An 18028-nucleotide genomic window follows, 5' to 3' on the forward strand; every position below is an offset into this window, starting at 1 on the left:
ATATTGGCTATTTTATTATGTATATGAAGAAATTTTGGATATCATATGGTAATACAAATTAATAGCTACGCCTTTAATAGATTATAAGTGTATTACTTAGTAATATTATATTAAATTAAATACTTGGTAGATTTAAATATTACAAAATATATTTTAAAAATGGTGAGGAAATAAGTAAATGACAGTGATTGTCTGGGAATACATAATACAACTAAAAATTTAAATACTTTAAGACATTATTTTACATGGGTATCATGTGAAAAATATAAAAATCTTATTTTCTAACAATATTTGAATTACCCATAATTCTAAAACCTCTTATGTGACCCTCTAAATGACTAGATATAATATGTAATTTAAAATATTATAAAATGATTTAATATAATGATTATAACCTCAGTGGATTTAGAATTAAAATAATGCCAAAATAGTAGGCTTGAAAAAATATATATTTTATATAAAAACTTATGATGTTTAAAAGAATCTTTTAATTTTTTGAAAGAAATAGAGGGAATTTATTATGAAAGAGCTATACCTTTTTTTTGAAAAACTACTCAAAAAGAATTAAAAAAAAAAAAAATGATAATTCAGGAAATGATGACGTTTGAAAAAATATATATCTTTCCAATTTTAATTCTTTGTTTTTGAAGAGAAGTAAAATGACACAACTTTCAAGCACCACATCTTTTTTCCTAGAAAAGACTATCGACTTGATTTTTTTCGCTCTTAAAATGTCTAATTTCTCTTATATATACAAAATAATCTATCTTCCTCCTCGGTTTTTGTTGCCTAGCAATAGTTTTTGTTTTAGCTCTATCTACTATTAAAAATAAGAGGTGAAGGAAAGATTGTATGAGCCAGTTAGTTCGTCTAAGATGAATACTTTTGAGAATTCAATCCGTTCATTAATTTTTTAGGTAGTAACATGAAGGGGAGATTGCATTAACCAGTTAATTCATCTTGGATTTTAAATGCAATTAAAAAATAAAATAAAATGTAAGGTGTATTCTAAAACTTCAGCTAGAATATAAAGCACTTGAATAAAAAATATATTAGACTCTAAGTAAGGTCCTTTATTTTACTCGATTTTTTAGTGGTTATATACATTTTATATTAATTGTAATCAAGATGTATTAAAAAATATTTCATGTTTCAAATGCTCAATGTTTGTATCAATTTGTTTTTTAAATTGATTTTTATATGAAGAGTAACACAGAGGATTTACTGTGGAGTTATAAAAGTTATTCCTTGTTGAAATCAGGCTAGAACTGAAAATCGACATCGAAGTAATTCCGACCTATACCATTGTTAGATAGAGAGTGGGATTTGTGTTTATTTCTTTCCTCATATGGCTGCTCGAAGCATATTTAATGAAACATAATGAAGTATAAGCTGGTGTTCTCCCAAAATTTATTGAAATTGATAGCAGTGTTGTATCAATACTTATTTAGGACTGAAGACTCAATTCCCCCACAGTTCAGTCTCAGTCCGGTTCAGTTCAGTCCTGTATATCAGTCCTAAAACTTATAAAGTTCGGTCCTTGATGTCGTAACTGAACTTTTTTTTCCCGGTTCTAGTAGTGACAGTCTGAAGGGCCGTCGATTTTAAAGACGGCACGAAGGACTGATAGTACTGGTCCTAAAACGGGACTGACACAACACTAATTTTTAGTGTGACCTCCTTAATTTTCTGTTTATTTCTTTTAGCATTCTGTCAGAACATATTCATTTCACCACTGTACATAATATGAACGTTACTTTACAATAATTGCTTCCCTATCTATAAATTCTTATAATAATGGCCATGCTTTTAAAATATACCCCCAAAAAAAAAAAAAAAAAAAAAAAAAAAAAAAAAATTATTTATTATATATTTATAAATGTTGCAAAAATATTTACCTTTTAAAAGTTATAAGCATATACGGACGGATTCAAGTCACCTTGATTAAAATCACTGTTAGGTTAATAAAAACAAAAAGGAAAAAAATGGATCAAATACAAGTCTTTAAATACACCATATAAGGTATATTTTTTTAAAGTATGTAGTATCAAATAACTTGAGTGGATATCTAAAAAAAAATGCAAAAAAAAAAAAAAAAAAAAAAAGAAAGGAATGATTGTTACTATTATTTTAGATACATTATAATTTAATCTGTTGGAACTTTTGACTCTTGAAAATGTAGTCATTTTTTGAGTAAAATGATTATGATTTTTGTTTGTATTAATTATTGAATGAAATCCAACATTTAAAAAACAGTTTATGAAATCCGCATTTCTTTTATTGATAGTACAATATAGAGATAAATAAGGAATATCTCTATATAGTTTCAAAAGGACATCCTCAAAAGGGTTGAGCAAATTATAAAATATATACTTTCCGGAAGATGGTGTGAGAGTCTGTAAATTGTTGTTTGAACTGGTTCTAGGAGAATTGGCCAAAAACGTTTTTGCACAAGGACAATTTACCGAATCCACATTTTGCTCTTGCCTGATATTATACTTGTTCATCATTTAATGAGTATTTTCCAATATGAATAACACAGGGGAACACACATTTTGTAACAATGAATTCAAGCCAAAAAAGGAATGTATCTTTAAACACAGAATCTAGAATTCAGTTTTTAATTACAGTCATCTGAATTCTGAAATATCTGGGATTATAGTAATTCGGCACTATTATCATTCAGAGTTATTTTTACCCTTAAAACCAGCCCCAAATTAAAATTATGTAAAAGTGTTTTTATTGATTTTGTATCTAGTTGTTTTGGGCTCGATATATTTTCATTTTTAGCTAAAAAATGATGAAAAATGACACTCTTGTTGAGACCCTTATAACTTCATAATACAAAGTGATGAGAAATATCATAGCTTGTATTATACAAAAAAAAAAAATCAATGTATATTCAAAAAAAAAAAAAAAAAAAAAAAATCTGTTTAAAAAATATGCATCTCCGAGGATTTTTGTTTAATTTGGTATTTTTTAAGTGATCCCATTTTGAAATATTAAAATTCTCTACTCATCGTGAATGGATCGCTTTACTGTTTTGATCTTGGTATGTCATTCCCAAAAAAGGAGTCCACTCTACTCCCTTATGAGGTCTAGTAGTTTTCCTCGGATGAATTCTCCTACCATCATCCCTTGTATAATTTGGAATCTTAATTCGAACATCTCTTGAGATGGATGATCAAGTTAGAAATATTTTTCTTCTATTGCCTCAATCTTTCTTTTACCAGGCATCACGTCATCAAATTGGGAAAAATATGATGATTATGTGTACTATTAGCTAGTAAACCCCCATGAAAAATGGGATCATTGCTCTGCGTTCGCATTCCAAGATTCTCAACGTCAGTCATACAGTCGTGTTCAAAAATGTCAAAATAGTTTTTAGAAAGTGCCTTTCAAGGTTGAAGAGGCCCTTTTCATAGCCCCCTTGAAGATGACCAAACTTAAACGTTGCAAGGACGTTGCCAACATGAAAAATATAGTGCCAGGCAGAGTCACCTTCTTCTCAGACAAGAAAACGAAATGACTGTTATATCAGATTAAGGAAATCAATGAGGGCCTTCGAGCAGTAACCACCACCAAACACCGAGCATCAACCATGATGCTAGGCATTGGGGCGCCCCTGATCCGATTACCAGAGTACTAGCTCACGGCAGCCATGTACATGGACGTTTTCAATGCCACCCTGGACCTTTGGATCCAGGTAAATTACCCTAAAGGTAACATCATCTTTCAGTAAGATGAACCCCCCTCACACTACGAAAATTACTCATACCTATTTAGCTAACTACTTCGCTTTCGTGGAGAAGTAAATTTGGCAACCAAACAGTCTGTGTGACAATCCTCTCGATTTTTCTTTCCGTCCCCACATCGAGAGGTGGGCCTGTATCATCCATCACCCGAACGTTGAAGCAAGGGACTGCCAATTTCATTCACCAACTGTGAGGCCAAGGGTGGCCAAAAATTATATATCTATTTGACATGGGTATGTATCCGAAAAAGAGTAATAACAATTTTTGTGAAAAGGATAATTAAAGAAAGGTAGGTTATTTTCTTTTTTTCTTTCCAAGTGTGTAAGTTTTACTTTTCCCCTCGTTATAAATCAAGTTACATTTGTATAACAACGATATTTTAGTGGTTAGCCATAAATCGTTTCTTATATCGATTTATTACAGTTCACATTGGTCTTCCTCGGGGCGTTACTTGTTTGGAAATACATCTTAGTTCTAAGAATATTTATTTATTTATTTTGTTAAATAAAGAATCATTTTGGTCCTTTTTTTTCGCTTATGGAGCAGGGGCTAAAAAAATATGAGATTTGAAGATTCTGCTTTTTTAAATAATTCTACCTGAAAATATTTTTTTCGTAAGAGTACTTGTGCTCGAAAAAGTTTTTTCCAACGGATATTGGCTGCAGGACAATTAACCAGATGTTCATTTTGCCCAAGGACAGTTTTTTGAAGGACCATTTGGGACATTTGGCCGATATTTTTTTTTAATATATTGATATATGCGGTTATATTTTAATTCTATTTATTAATATGATTGTATGATAAATAGTTATTGTTCATACACTATACATGTTAAATAGGTAAATTAATTAATTATCATTATATAAATACAACACTGAAGATTGGTCGAATGTAGTTCGAATCTTTACCTCAGTAATACTTTAAATAAATTAAATAATGAAAACACAAGATCGTAATTCAAATGGAAGAATTGCTAACCACAGAAAGTATAGAACGATGGTTTTTGTCACTTCATAACTGTATTTCTTGTCCAAAGAAACAGTCTGCATTACGTAGCTACTCAAAGGATTCGAATTATCGGAGTTGTATATCTAGAATTATACATGCATACCCCTTAATTGATCTCAGCCAAGTTATGAAAGCCATTACCAGTGACTTATAAGCTCTTTCAACTAATTTGGTGTAAAAGTGTATTTTTGTAATATGATATAATAACATTTGAATAAGTAACTTGATTAGTTATCATTGTCTCAAATCTTCAGGTACGTTGTTTACTGATCTACGTACCTCCATAAAATGATTACTAAATTGATACTTTATGACAATTTAATGAAATCATACTTGACTTGTATTGTAATATATCCCGATTGTAATTATATTCAATCAAAAGTAACTATATAATAAAGGACCATATTACACTATGTAATAAAATGAAGGTCTTGGAGTGCCCACAGGCTGAAACTTAAATTTATTATTGTTATTTAAGTCATAGGACACGAAAATGAACATTACAACTTTTTTTGAAAATTGCTTAATAAGTACTAAAAACTAAATTGACCAAAAATCAATCAAAAACTACTTTTTTTAAAGGGAATTAAAAAAAAAATGAAATGTAAGGTCTATTCTATAACTTCAGCTAGGATATAAAGCACTTGAAGAAAAAAAATATTAACTTCTAAGTAAGATCCTTCATTTTACTCAATTTTTGCGTAGCTGTCTAAATTTTTCATTACATGTAATCAAGATAAAGTAATGAATAATTCATTTTTTCAATGCTGAAATTTTCAATTATATATTTACTTTGATGTTCATATATACATTTCTTTTAAGTCGAAATATGCCACAAAATCGTAGTTTTACACTAAAAACATGATTTAAGGAAAAAATGCATTAAAAGCCAAACCTTTAAAGATTTAAAGTTAAGTTTTAATGGTCATTTTCGTGTTCTACGGCTTAAATAAACTATTAAATGTGTGTTTCAACCTGCGGGTCAAAATGATGTTACATGATGTTATCACGAATAAATTAAATAACATAAGCAGTTCTAAATAACCAATAACAATAATAAATGAGACTATGTTGATACATATTTCTTCAGTCTGCTTTGAGTCATGAAGCAGATCTCCTATTATACTAGATTTTGATAATTATGTATCGTAAAAGGAATATTTATATAGCAACAGTTTAGGTTATCATTATATTATTAATGTATTTATGATCATAAATGAAAATAATACTGTAATGGAAGATGGGCAAAGCCACCCATCTTCCATTATAGTATTATAATGTAGTTTCTACCTGAATATATTTTATTTTGATTTTCTAATGCTGTGTTCATTAGTTTTTATTCTGGAGGAGAGAATTATGTATTATACGTAGAAGCTATAAAATGTAACGACGTATTTGTTTCGTCATGATTGACGGAGAGTAACGCTGATGAGTTATAATTGTAAGACATTTTTTGATTTCATGGAGAATTGAGAATCAACAACAGACTCATTCCTGTCTATATGTATCATGGCTAAATACGGAGTGGAGTATTTATTTATTTCCTTCACCTCAGCTGTTCCTAGCTAGTTTAAGGAAACGTGATGACAACTAAGCTGGTCTCTTTCAAAACATTCTTCAAATTGTCTGAGTGGGCATGGTCATTTTCGGTTTATTTTTTTGACAATACCGGTGGATGTGTTCTATTTTCATATGTGCTTATAAAAACCCGCAGAAAAGAAGCTGTGGTAAAAAAACAACAAAAAAACAAAAACAAAAAAAACAGTAGCGAAAGGAGCCGTGCTAAACATAATCACGCAGAAATGAATGATCGTCATTAAATATAAATAATCTATGTATGATGCTTAAATAAAGAGTTTATATATATATATTTCAAGCTAATTTTTTTTGTTTCAAATATACATAATATGCATATATATATATATATATATTATTCATTTAATTAACAATAACTAGAAAACAAAGAGACAATGTATCTCATATATATATATATGTTTGCAAATATACATATGAAATTTTTGTTTGTACACATTATATATAAGTTGAATAGCTTATAATTTTTAAACATATATGTATATACGTATTGATAAAAGACTGCCTGTTATTGAACAAACAAAAAAGTATACACATATGCTTTAGGATATTCAAAATATATGCAGTTGAAAGTATAAACATCGCATGAAGAGAAAATTATGTATTAATAGGAATTCAAAGCAATATACAACAAATGGCTTAGTTAATTAGAGGAAGCAAAAAAAAAAAATGTTTTTATTATTTAATTAATTATAATTTAAATATCCATAATTACATATTAGTGTTCTTTTCATCTAATAATAACAATAATAAGTATTATTATTTACCTTTTTTTTAACAAAATAAAATATGAATAATTTTTTAAGAAATTCAAAATGAAAGCTCTATTCTTGTATATAAATATTTTTATTTACATATCATATATGAACAATTAAATGGATTTATTACTGAAATTTATCAATTGTATGTATGTTTTGTTTTTCTTTTTTTTTGTAAGATAAGTTCCTCTCTCTTAATTCTTGATTAATTAATAATTATTATTATACTATTAGTAGTTGCAGTGGTATTGGGTATGAATATGATGATACAAAGTGATAAATCAACAAACAAGAACACTATGAAAGCATAATATTAAATATATAATTCTATACCCTTATGTAGGTAATATAAATTAATGAATAAATATATAACAATTGTTAGCATAAATCTTTAGATTTGTATTACGATTTTACTAATAAGAAGAGTAACTAGGTAAAAAAACACAAAAATATTAATTAAATATCTAAAAAAAAAAAAAAATGATAAATCTATTAGCAAAAACATGAAACTTTATAAGACAAAAAATATATGTATAGAAGGAGCAAGGTGGTTCTGCTAGGTGAAAACAGTCAACCAATTAAACAAACAAATAAAAAATCTATATAAGAGATATATAAGTACATAATTTTTAATAAATTAAATATTCAATTTAATTAATACTTACAAAATTATTATTAGAAAATTATTATTTATTGTACATTATGAATTATTTTGTATTTAAGAAAAAAACAACGTTTTAACAATTGGTTTTTGATTATTTTTATCATAATTTTTTTGGCTACAACACCATAAAAATTAATTTGACTAATTTGATATGTGTCGTTGTATCAATAGTAACAATGATTCCTTTAATGTTTTTTTAAAATATATATTATAATTATGTTTGGTTTTCGAATGCATTCCTATTATTGGCATTGACGGGTATAAATTGTTTTTGAATTTTGGTTATAATTTTATTTTTCCTCTTATATTTTTTGGGGTGTTTTCTTCAATTTAATAAATTTAATCATCCGCTAGTTTCCATCTCCTCCTCCCCGAAAAGCCTTATGTGGTTATTTAAAAAAAGAGAAGGGTACGTAATCAAGATGAATAATACAAAATGGTGATATCTATATGTTATAATATTTTTGGCTGAAAGAAATTACGTCTATATATTGAGGCTTTTATGCACAGTCGTGGCACATTGAAGATCGCATATTTGTATTTTAAACTTAACTTTTTTTTTACTTATAATTTTTGAAAGCTGAAAATGTTGGATAATTTATATAAAGATTTTTTTTGTTGAAAGGTTTAATTAATTATAAACACTCGGGGTTTTATTTATTATTGTTTTATGTATTTAAATATTTGGCTCATGTTTTAAAAAGGATCCACTGATGGATTGGAGAGAGAGGATTCTTCTCTGATATTTATATAAATCTACATATATAATTATTAATTGACTTTAATTATTTAATAATGAAGAATAATAATCTTGAGTAGAAGATAGATGATAATAGTGTACACAGGAAAAAATCTGTTTTTTTTTACTGTTTTTTCTAAAATAACATAATATGTAATAGTTTATAATGATAAAATAACTTTTAAGATATAATCCACTAAATTTTCTTTTCTTCTTTTTTTCCTTGATAATTAATTAATTTAATATAAAGAGTATAATCATAATTATGAATAATAAGGACTACAGTGTAATAATAATAATTAATATTAATTAATTATTGGGAATAATAACGGGTCTTTGTTTTGTTTATTTTGAACTACATTTTCAGACCGAATCTGACATGAGCTCGGATAATAATCACAGAACTACGAAGCATGGAGTCCGCTCCTTGAGTATAACATGCTTTTTAGTGGCTAAAAAGTTGGCAACAATTTTCTCAGTGTTGTCCAGTGCGGACTCGATGTCTCTTCTTTCCAGTGTAGTGAGCCGAGGTCGTTTTTCACCCAAAGGGATGGCTACTGATGAACATGAGGGTGAGGTTGATGAGTTCACTACAATTGGGGACGATACTGAAGATGAGACAACGACTGAGGGTGAGGATGTTCCATTTTGAAGCATGAGTATTTCCTCTTGGGGATGTTGCTCCAGAATACCTGGACTTTGCTGAATGGACGCAATGGAAGAAGGTGAAGATCCCATTGTCAAAAGGTTAAAAGGTGATGATGATGTTGTTGTTGTATTATTATTTGTTGAAAATAAGAGTGCCGACTCTGGAGAAGATGTCCCAGATGAGGAGGATTCCAGTGTTTTATCCGAACAATTGCTGATGATTCGGTCTGCTGATTGTCAAGCAGCCAGGTCCATTGAGTCTGGAGATAGTGCATTGTCCTCATTTGAGTAGTGAGAGGATGAAGGAGAGGAATTGGACATGAGTCCTCGTGGAGAGAGGTGAGGGGAACTAAGCATGGGGTCTCCATTCGAAACGGGATGACAATCCTCCTCATCATCCATTAAATCTCCAAATTCCTTGCTTATAAGTCCTGGCTCCTATTAAACCAAATCAAGAAATCAATTAATCTATCAATTCATTCTTTTGAAAAAACTTACCTCTTTAATGGATCCAATAGAGGAGTCACTCGTGGGTCCAGGTGTTTCCGTGTTGGTGGAGGGGGAATTCCAAGAAAAGGTTTGTAGCGGAATTCCATACGCTTTGAACTGTTTCTCATATTCCTATTGTTTGAGATATTTTTATAGGTAAGTAAGTATTTTATTTACATATTTATCAATAATATTAAAATCCCTACCTGCATTTGTAAGATGAGCTTTCGATTCTCCAACTTGATGGACTTAAACTCATCCTCAAGTTGTCTTTTTTTGATTTGATCTTCCTTTAGATGCTTGATATAATCTACGGACGCCTTGAGAATGGATCCTTTGTTTTGTCGTACGTCTCGAACAATGTCATAATACCTTTTAAAAAAAGGAGAAAAATGGTTATTCATGTACGTATCCAGAGTGCAAAATAAATAAGTAATTGATTCCTTGCCGATTTTATAAGTTTGCACACTGACAAAGAAAATAATGGTCAATAATTTTAATAGTGAAAGACATTACATGAAAAAACTAAAAAGGGTTTTGAGAAAGAAAATGTGGATTATAACCCAAAGAACGTCATACCCACTATCAAGCATGGGGGTCTAAACATTATGCATTGGGGTGTTTCTCTGTTGAGGGAAATGGAGACTTCTCTGCATCGAAAACTTGGACGACAACCTCCTTCCCTCAGGAAAAAGCACTGAAAATAGGCCTTGTTAAGGATCCCACCCAAAAAACGGCTAAAGCAACGAAAAAATAGCTCAAGAAGAAGCACATTAAGGCTATGGAGTAGTCTAGTCTAGTCAATCCCACGTTAAATCTTTTTTAGTGTGCAAACTTACGAAATTGTCAAGGTATCAAATACTTATATTCTCCACTGTATATAGTTTAAAAGTATTCTGCATGGTTCAGCACTCACTGGTCTTGTTGCTTAGGTAATAGAGTTCCCAGCTCTTTGATTCGATCATTGATATTGAACCGTCTCCGTCTTTCAACTAAAGAAAAAAAAAGAAAGAGAAAGAACAAAATGAGATTCAAATACATAAATAAATATATTTATTTTTATGAGGTGTTTAAATGAAAAAACCAGCCTTACTCATATTGTGGTTATCCTTTTTTTGTCTATCTTTTTGCATTGCTTTAAGATCCTCATCCGTTAGAGGCTCTTCTTTAACCGTAATATCTTCCAAAATTGGGGATTTGATGCCACTTCCTCGACTGGGTATAGACTTTGTTGCCACATGCTCAACATTATTGTTGTGATTATGTGTAGAATTGTCAAAATGTGTAATAAAGTCCAGTAATGTAGAAGCATTCACCTGAAGAAATAAAAAAAATACAGCTCGAATAAGGAAGGCCCAAAATCCAAGACATCCACTACTCACTTCGTTCCCTGTCATATTAATAGCACTGTCAATGCCTTTGATATCCGGTACGGCTCCATCCTCCAAGGAGGTATCATTACTGAGGAAATCATCCAAAAACTCATCTCCGGTGTTTGGCTACGGAGAAAGAAAAAAAAAAGATAGAATCATTTAATGAAATATTACATTATGACTATATTCGAAATACAATGTGTAGATATAAAGAGGTTGCGTTAATGCACACCTTACTCAAGAATTCACCTCTTAGTAATAAATATCTTTTTTGACTCATGTTACTTGACTGCTAGCTAGTCTGACAGTATTCTTTCAGATAATCCTACAAATAATAGCCAACGTGGGAAAGAATGAAACGAAAATAAAACACAAAAAATGATAAGATTTTTTACATATATTTGTTATAAAAGTACATGGGGTTTCTGCAATAAACTCCGCCTTTGCTATGATAGAGGGGGAGTTTGCTGTCCCCTTTTTTAATCGTTATAATGATCCTAGTTGTTCTAAGGATTTCCGTATTTATCACCAAGGATATACAATATATATTATTTACGTTATAAATTTATTTTCTATCTTTGTCGTTGTCTTCTCAAGTCAGATAATGACGATAAGAAATAAATATATAAATATATTGGTGGTCATTTTTTAAATTGACAAGAAAAATTAATGATTATTTTGTCTTTCTCTTTATTTTTTGAGAGATGATAAGAAACCAGTTTTTAACTAGCCCGATAAATGGAGAAGACAGAGTTAAAATAGTATAAACATTATTCTCTCCCCAAAAAAGACTCATAAAAATTTTTAACGAGTCTTTCATGTTTTTATAATTTAATATTATAAATATATTTCTTGAGTACATCCTCACATCGCTCCATAAAAGATGCATTTACACAGCACAGTAGTTCAGTGGTAAAATAATTCAATTGAAAATCTGCCATATAAAGTAAATGACAACCTAATGATATATTAAAAGTGGTTTTAAAAATATACGCAACCTTTCATTAAAAAGGGGGAGCCTTTTAAAAATGATTTTTTGTGCGGAAAACCTTCGGCAAATGTTAAATTTAATTTATAGACGTCAAAAAATAACTTTTTCGCACTACTACTAATAATATCAATTGATTTGAATTATATGTATGTATATGGGTTTTTTTTGTTTTTTTTTTGCAAAGAGAAAAAATAAATAGTACCTGAGAGGAAAAGTAGCTGTCTCTTGAGCAAATAGGCATAAAGACTATGTCACTAAAAAGAGGGTAAATCCAGGATTATTATATTCATTCATAATTATCATAAGTTATGTATATTGAAATAATAACTATTAATAAATGCTTGAATAATAATTATATTTGTGATAACACAACTACAAACAATTCACTTCTTATAACGTATGTATTTAGAATCTTGGATTTACCCCATGTGTTTACGTAAGGCGTGGAATGACGAACCAACTGATGATGACACTGATATGAACGAAGAATATAATTTTTAGTGTATATATATATTAATACACATATTTATATACATAAATTAATTTTGTAAAGAGTTGAAGAAGAAGGTGAAACCCGTCGAAGGATTTTGTTCTCAAATTGAATTTGAATAAATTATATTGATTAATTAATTAGTTATTGCACAGATATACCCTTTAGAAAATATCACACTTTAAATGTTTTGTCTCTTCCTTTAGTCTAACATAATTTGGCTTTCAAACGTAACTAAATCACTCAAAAATACGCATTTTCTTTAATTTTGGACTACGAGCACTGATTTAAAAAAATAAGTAGAATAAAGCGTGAGCGGGAATCACGGAAAAAGCCGTCAGAGCGTGTGGGCATACTATCTTGATGAATACGTATTATTTTATTTTTTATATTATCAGGCTGAGGACCCATCTACCAACCTTTACAAGGAATTGTGTTACCTATAAATAATTTTGTATATGCTATACAAATGTATTCCCAAAACAACATCAGCGGCTCATATGTATTTATATTCAGCTCTCTTGTTCAAATGTCATGACTGTTGAACTCCTGAACTCGAATTATATGATCTATATTAGTTGTGTAGCATGTTCCTATAACTGCTAAATATAAAATAGTCCGATATTTGCTATATCATACGATCTAATTAACTAACATCAAATTATATTTTAATTTTGGCCAATTTTCAAGAGAGACAACAAAAATTGCTAATATATGAGAGCTAAATTGTAGAAACCAAAGTGGGCCTCAGACTTCATTTGAGCCCAGGCTTGACTGATTAGAGATAAATTTAAAATGTATCTTCTTAAAAAGAGGTCAATTAAGAAAAATGAAACATTATTTAAAAATAAGAAATTAAATATAAATTTTCAAAAGGAATTGAAGAAAAGAACACCGCACATTTATGTTTGATCAAGGCCCTACTTGCACCTTTAAAACATACCCTGGCCTCAATTATTCATTGTTATACTTATCCTATTGCAAAAATCATTATACATAATGTATAATGACTGTTTAACGTCCGTCTTGTGAGTCGATGTCCAGTGCTAGTATTTCAGTAGAACAAAATATGATTTTAAACGATAATTATAACAAAAAACATAGTGAATTGTGAAAAATCCAAGCTCAAAGCAAAGTTTTTATCTCAAGAAAATGATAACACAAAGTAATTTGAGTTTTTCGAAAGAAATTCAGACTTCCTCTTAGGGCTTACAATTTGAGATCCTATGATATTTTGATTGGATGAGGGTGCCCTAGTGGTCATTCTTGAACATCAAACAGTCCCTATATGGACTTGAAAGACAATTCTTAGATTAGATAGAGGAATTGTAATAGTATAATGTTTGCTTATACTTAATCAGTATAAAATAGATTGGGATTTGGGGCCCGTACAATCTGTTTTGGATGGAGTCGATCTAAGGCCGGCCTTGTCTTTATCAGAGTGGTTGATCGTATGTACAAATATAAATACATATATCTAGTAGTATTGATATTATGTTCAACATGGATATTTGCGAAGAATGTGCAGAGAATGCCGAAATTGTCATCGTTATCATAAATCACGATTAATGACAGATGTAAATAGGTAGGTAGGTGCATGGATACACAGGTAGGGCCTGTGCTTGGGATAGTAGCGAATATCTTTATTATTAATAATAATTCATAGGTAAATATCATTATACATCATAATTGATGGAAATATATAAATGTATTTTATTTTTTGGTTTTGGTGGTGATCGTTGGATCTTTCGCAAATAACAATAATAATATTTATAGTTTTTTGATTTATATGTCGAAAAACAGGTTTCCTTTTATTTTAATAAAACTACTTTGAACGCGTATGTCCAATCTAACCATATACTTTTTTTTTATAAGGGACAAAACTAATATCTTTATATTTGTTATTTAACTTTTTGGACTACTAACAGTACCTCCCCCCCCTCCCCCTCCAATAAAAAAACAGCCAGAATCCTTTTGAGGAAGATACAGTATAAAAAGAGGACAAAACAAACTGCGTAGCAAGGTCAAACAATAAAGAAAGAAAGAAAACCCTCAACTGAATTGTTGGTACATGATCACATCGTTAACTTAAATGTGTCACTCAATGTTTTTTACAAAAAAAAATCCAGAAAAGGCCACGAAATCATATGGTTGTATGGATCATCAATATATTAAAGCTGTAATTTGTGACTATTTTAATACAAATGGTTTAAAACTAAGTATGCTGTGCCATATTATAATGTTTAAACGGCCACAGTTCCCCGGCCAACCTTTATTAGTTATTCATCCATATTATGCAAATTTTGAGAGGTTAAGAGTCATTTTTTTATAATTTTCCTATGAGTCATGTTGTGGAACCTGTCGATTGCTAAGAAAAAAATTGTCCTAGTTGCCACCATAAGCACACAATACGAGAAAAGGATTAAGATAGCGAGGGATTGTCTTAGAAGAATACCGGGGAACAGGCAGGGTCCTCGAGAAAAACGATTTACAAAATCTCCAAGAATGTATTCTACATCATTACTCTTAGAAAAGTTGTAAAAAAAAGAGAAGATTCTTAACCTCTCAAAATTTGTATCATAGAGATGAGTAAAAAATTACAGTTTGCCTTGTATAAAACTCATATATACGTAAGCAAAAAGACCATATAAAATTGACTTTTGCAAAGTTTGAGATGTCTGAGGCCATTTTAGTATGAAGTTAAATGAAGTTTTTACGTCCCAGATGTGCTGTATAATGATTTGGAGTTTCTTTCTTTTATCAATGATAATGTTCCTCCTTTTATCAAAAACTATCCCTTCAACTTGAGTCAAACTTTGCTATGTTATGGTTCATAGGTAAAACAAGGAGTTTTCAAATAATTAAGACATTTTATACCTTTCAATGATTAAAAACAGGAAGCATAAGATGTTTGATTGATAAACCAAATACTAATTAACATAAGCAGTACAATTTTTGACTCATAACATCATATTTGGAACAATACAAGATGCTTCAATTGATGGAACAGCATAGTTCAATGGACATCGCGCTAGGGAAAAATTATTCCCTTGAACTTACCGGGCTTAGGATCAGTACTCGGTCTTTCTCAGAGAAGGTAAATATTAAATGTATTTGGACTTCAAAGACGAATACTAGGTCCGATGGAGTAAATGTAATACTATAATGTTTACTTATACTTAATCAGTGCAACTCCATCAGACCAATCAAATGATTTAAAAAAAAAAAGTAAATGGCAAATTTCAACACCAAAGAACCAAGGATTTTTTTTCAAATTAAAATGGACTACATTACGTTAAAAATGTGCTGAGATACCTTGAACATTAGCAAAACCAGTTTTTTGATTGTCCCATCAGAAAATGTATTTGTTGAGTGTGTGTGTGTGTGGGGGGTATTTAGCTGAAAACAGGGCAGTCTATTACACATACTAAAATGACGAATAGTCCAACAGCTGGGAATATTTTTCTATGAACACTTAATAACTGAGTTTTGGTCTTTTCTCCTTTTTGGAGGAAACGTTGTGAGATGAGGATCACAATAGTGGATTTCCATTTACATACCTAAGTAAGCGTTAAGAACCAACAATGTCTTTTTAGCAATCTAAATACGTTCTTCAATTCATCAGTATTATTATATGCTTAATACGTAGATCTAACCAAATACGCACATGATAAAAATACGAGCGAAAAAATGGTCTTTCAGACATAAATTGATTGGCGCCACATATTATGGTGGTTAGTTACTTTTATGGTTATATTGAATCTTTATTTTTTGTAATTGAGATAGAAGGAAAGACATAATTAAAAGCAGACGTTTTATAGAGAGGGCTAAAATAAAAACGAAAGAGCGATAAATACGATGTAATATAATGAAAAGAAGAAGAAGAAAATAACGATGTATTCAGCAGGAAGACCATTAGTTCCATTAGGTCAAGAGCTATGGAAAATCCCTATAAAGCAAACTGATAACAATATGTGATAAAAAACAACAAAAAACTAAGAGAAAATAACAATAACATCCATTTTAAAAGTACTTGACCCATCAATATCCAGAGATCGTCAAAGTACGCATAGGTAGTAGCTACGAATGAAATACAAACTGTTTTTAAATGTGATGATAGGATCAGAGATGAGGAACTTTTTAATAGTTGTTTTAAATATTTGTTGTTTTCAACAACGCAGAAATAGAAAAATTACCTTCAAAAAAGGAGGATAGCTCTTTGTTTTTCCTCTTAGAAGTCACTCAAATAATATGAGGCATTAGGCAACACTGAATTGATTTTGTTTACATGAGCGTTACATCATCAAAGTCCCCCCCCCCTCTCTCTTTGAAAATGGTGTCTTATTTATGTAGAGTTTGCAAAATAAATAAAAGAGTGAAGAGAGAAAAATGTTCAACCGCAGGTTAATGATATGTACATATAGGATATTTAGTGGCCTTGAGGTATATATATATATCTACATTTTTGTAAAAGATTTTTTGTGCAATATATATACTATTCAATAATAGTTAAGGACAGGCTAAAAACTTATTAACAATTATATCACAGATTTTTCCAAATACTGAGTAGTGATAGGCAGTGTTTTGATCAAAGCTACCTTACCTGAGAGTGAGACAAGACCAATAACTTGGAGGATTTAGACCAAGGGGAAAAATATTTTTTATTTTAATCGCCCTTATCTGTTCAGGACTTTTTTGTTTTGTTTTTGAGTGTTTAGATGTCTTATCTCGTTTAAATACTTTGAGTTCAAAATGATTTTTTTTTCCTTTGGCCCATTTTTGATTATCCTGCGTGGCATAGGTATACATATGTCACGCTGGCCCGAAAAGTGTAATATTCTATAAAGACATTTTATATGATATAATTTAGCCATAACTTATTAATTCATCTCCTAATTAAAAGAGTAATCTATATTAATAAAGCATTGTTTGTTAGTAATTTTGCCATAACATCCTTTTTAATCTAAGAGATAACAATGTAGGAACAAGTGTGTAGCTTATGCTCAGCGTGTAATATTCAAAAAAAAAAAAAAGCAAAGCTCAGGGCTTCAGATTAAAAAAAAACCCAGGGGAGTAGAATTTTGGTTCATATCTGTATAACCAAAGGAAACTTCATCGATGCAATGACGGGTAGTCCTGCTAGTGATATACAATATGCTCTTAAATATTTTTACAAATCCGATATAATCAATTTTATTTCCGTAATTAGGCTCATAAAGTAGTTATTTGGATCATAAAGATTTAAAATAATCTACATAAAAAATATTTGATTATTAAATACGAAGTACATATGACAACGTGCTTCGTATAAATTATTTTCTATAATTGAATTTGTGTAGGTTAGGTACTCAGTCATACCTAGAGAAAGAATTATACGTTATGTATGTATATGAACTTCAAAGACAATAGTCAGTGTTTTATGTCCGGTACGACTTTCTGCAAATGTATGGGTCTAGTATGGTGGTAAAGGTCGCTAGGACTTTAAATGATAAGTATGACTAAATACCTACATAAAGAAAT

At 29.9% G+C, this 18028-nt stretch overlaps 1 protein-coding gene across 1 annotated transcript in view; it reads right to left on the reverse strand.

Annotated features, from left to right (window-relative positions):
* Positions 1 to 8429: 8429 nt before the first annotated feature.
* The window catches only part of Mitf (transcription factor Mitf), a 407005-nt gene continuing 397406 nt past the window's right edge, over positions 8430 to 18028 (reverse strand). Inside the window, exons 4-9 of the mRNA XM_071892507.1 lie at positions 11037 to 11153; positions 10748 to 10970; positions 10571 to 10646; positions 9861 to 10026; positions 9664 to 9786; positions 8430 to 9603 (exon numbers count right to left, since the gene is read on the reverse strand). Of these exons, the coding sequence (XP_071748608.1) occupies positions 9403 to 9603; positions 9664 to 9786; positions 9861 to 10026; positions 10571 to 10646; positions 10748 to 10970; positions 11037 to 11153 (906 nt within the window). The 3' untranslated portion in view covers positions 8430 to 9402. The remainder of the gene's footprint in view (positions 9604 to 9663; positions 9787 to 9860; positions 10027 to 10570; positions 10647 to 10747; positions 10971 to 11036; positions 11154 to 18028) is intronic.

This window comes from Lepeophtheirus salmonis, chromosome 13, assembly GCF_016086655.4.
Source record: "Lepeophtheirus salmonis chromosome 13, UVic_Lsal_1.4, whole genome shotgun sequence".
In the NCBI taxonomy this organism is placed as follows: Eukaryota; Metazoa; Arthropoda; class Copepoda; order Siphonostomatoida; family Caligidae; genus Lepeophtheirus; species Lepeophtheirus salmonis.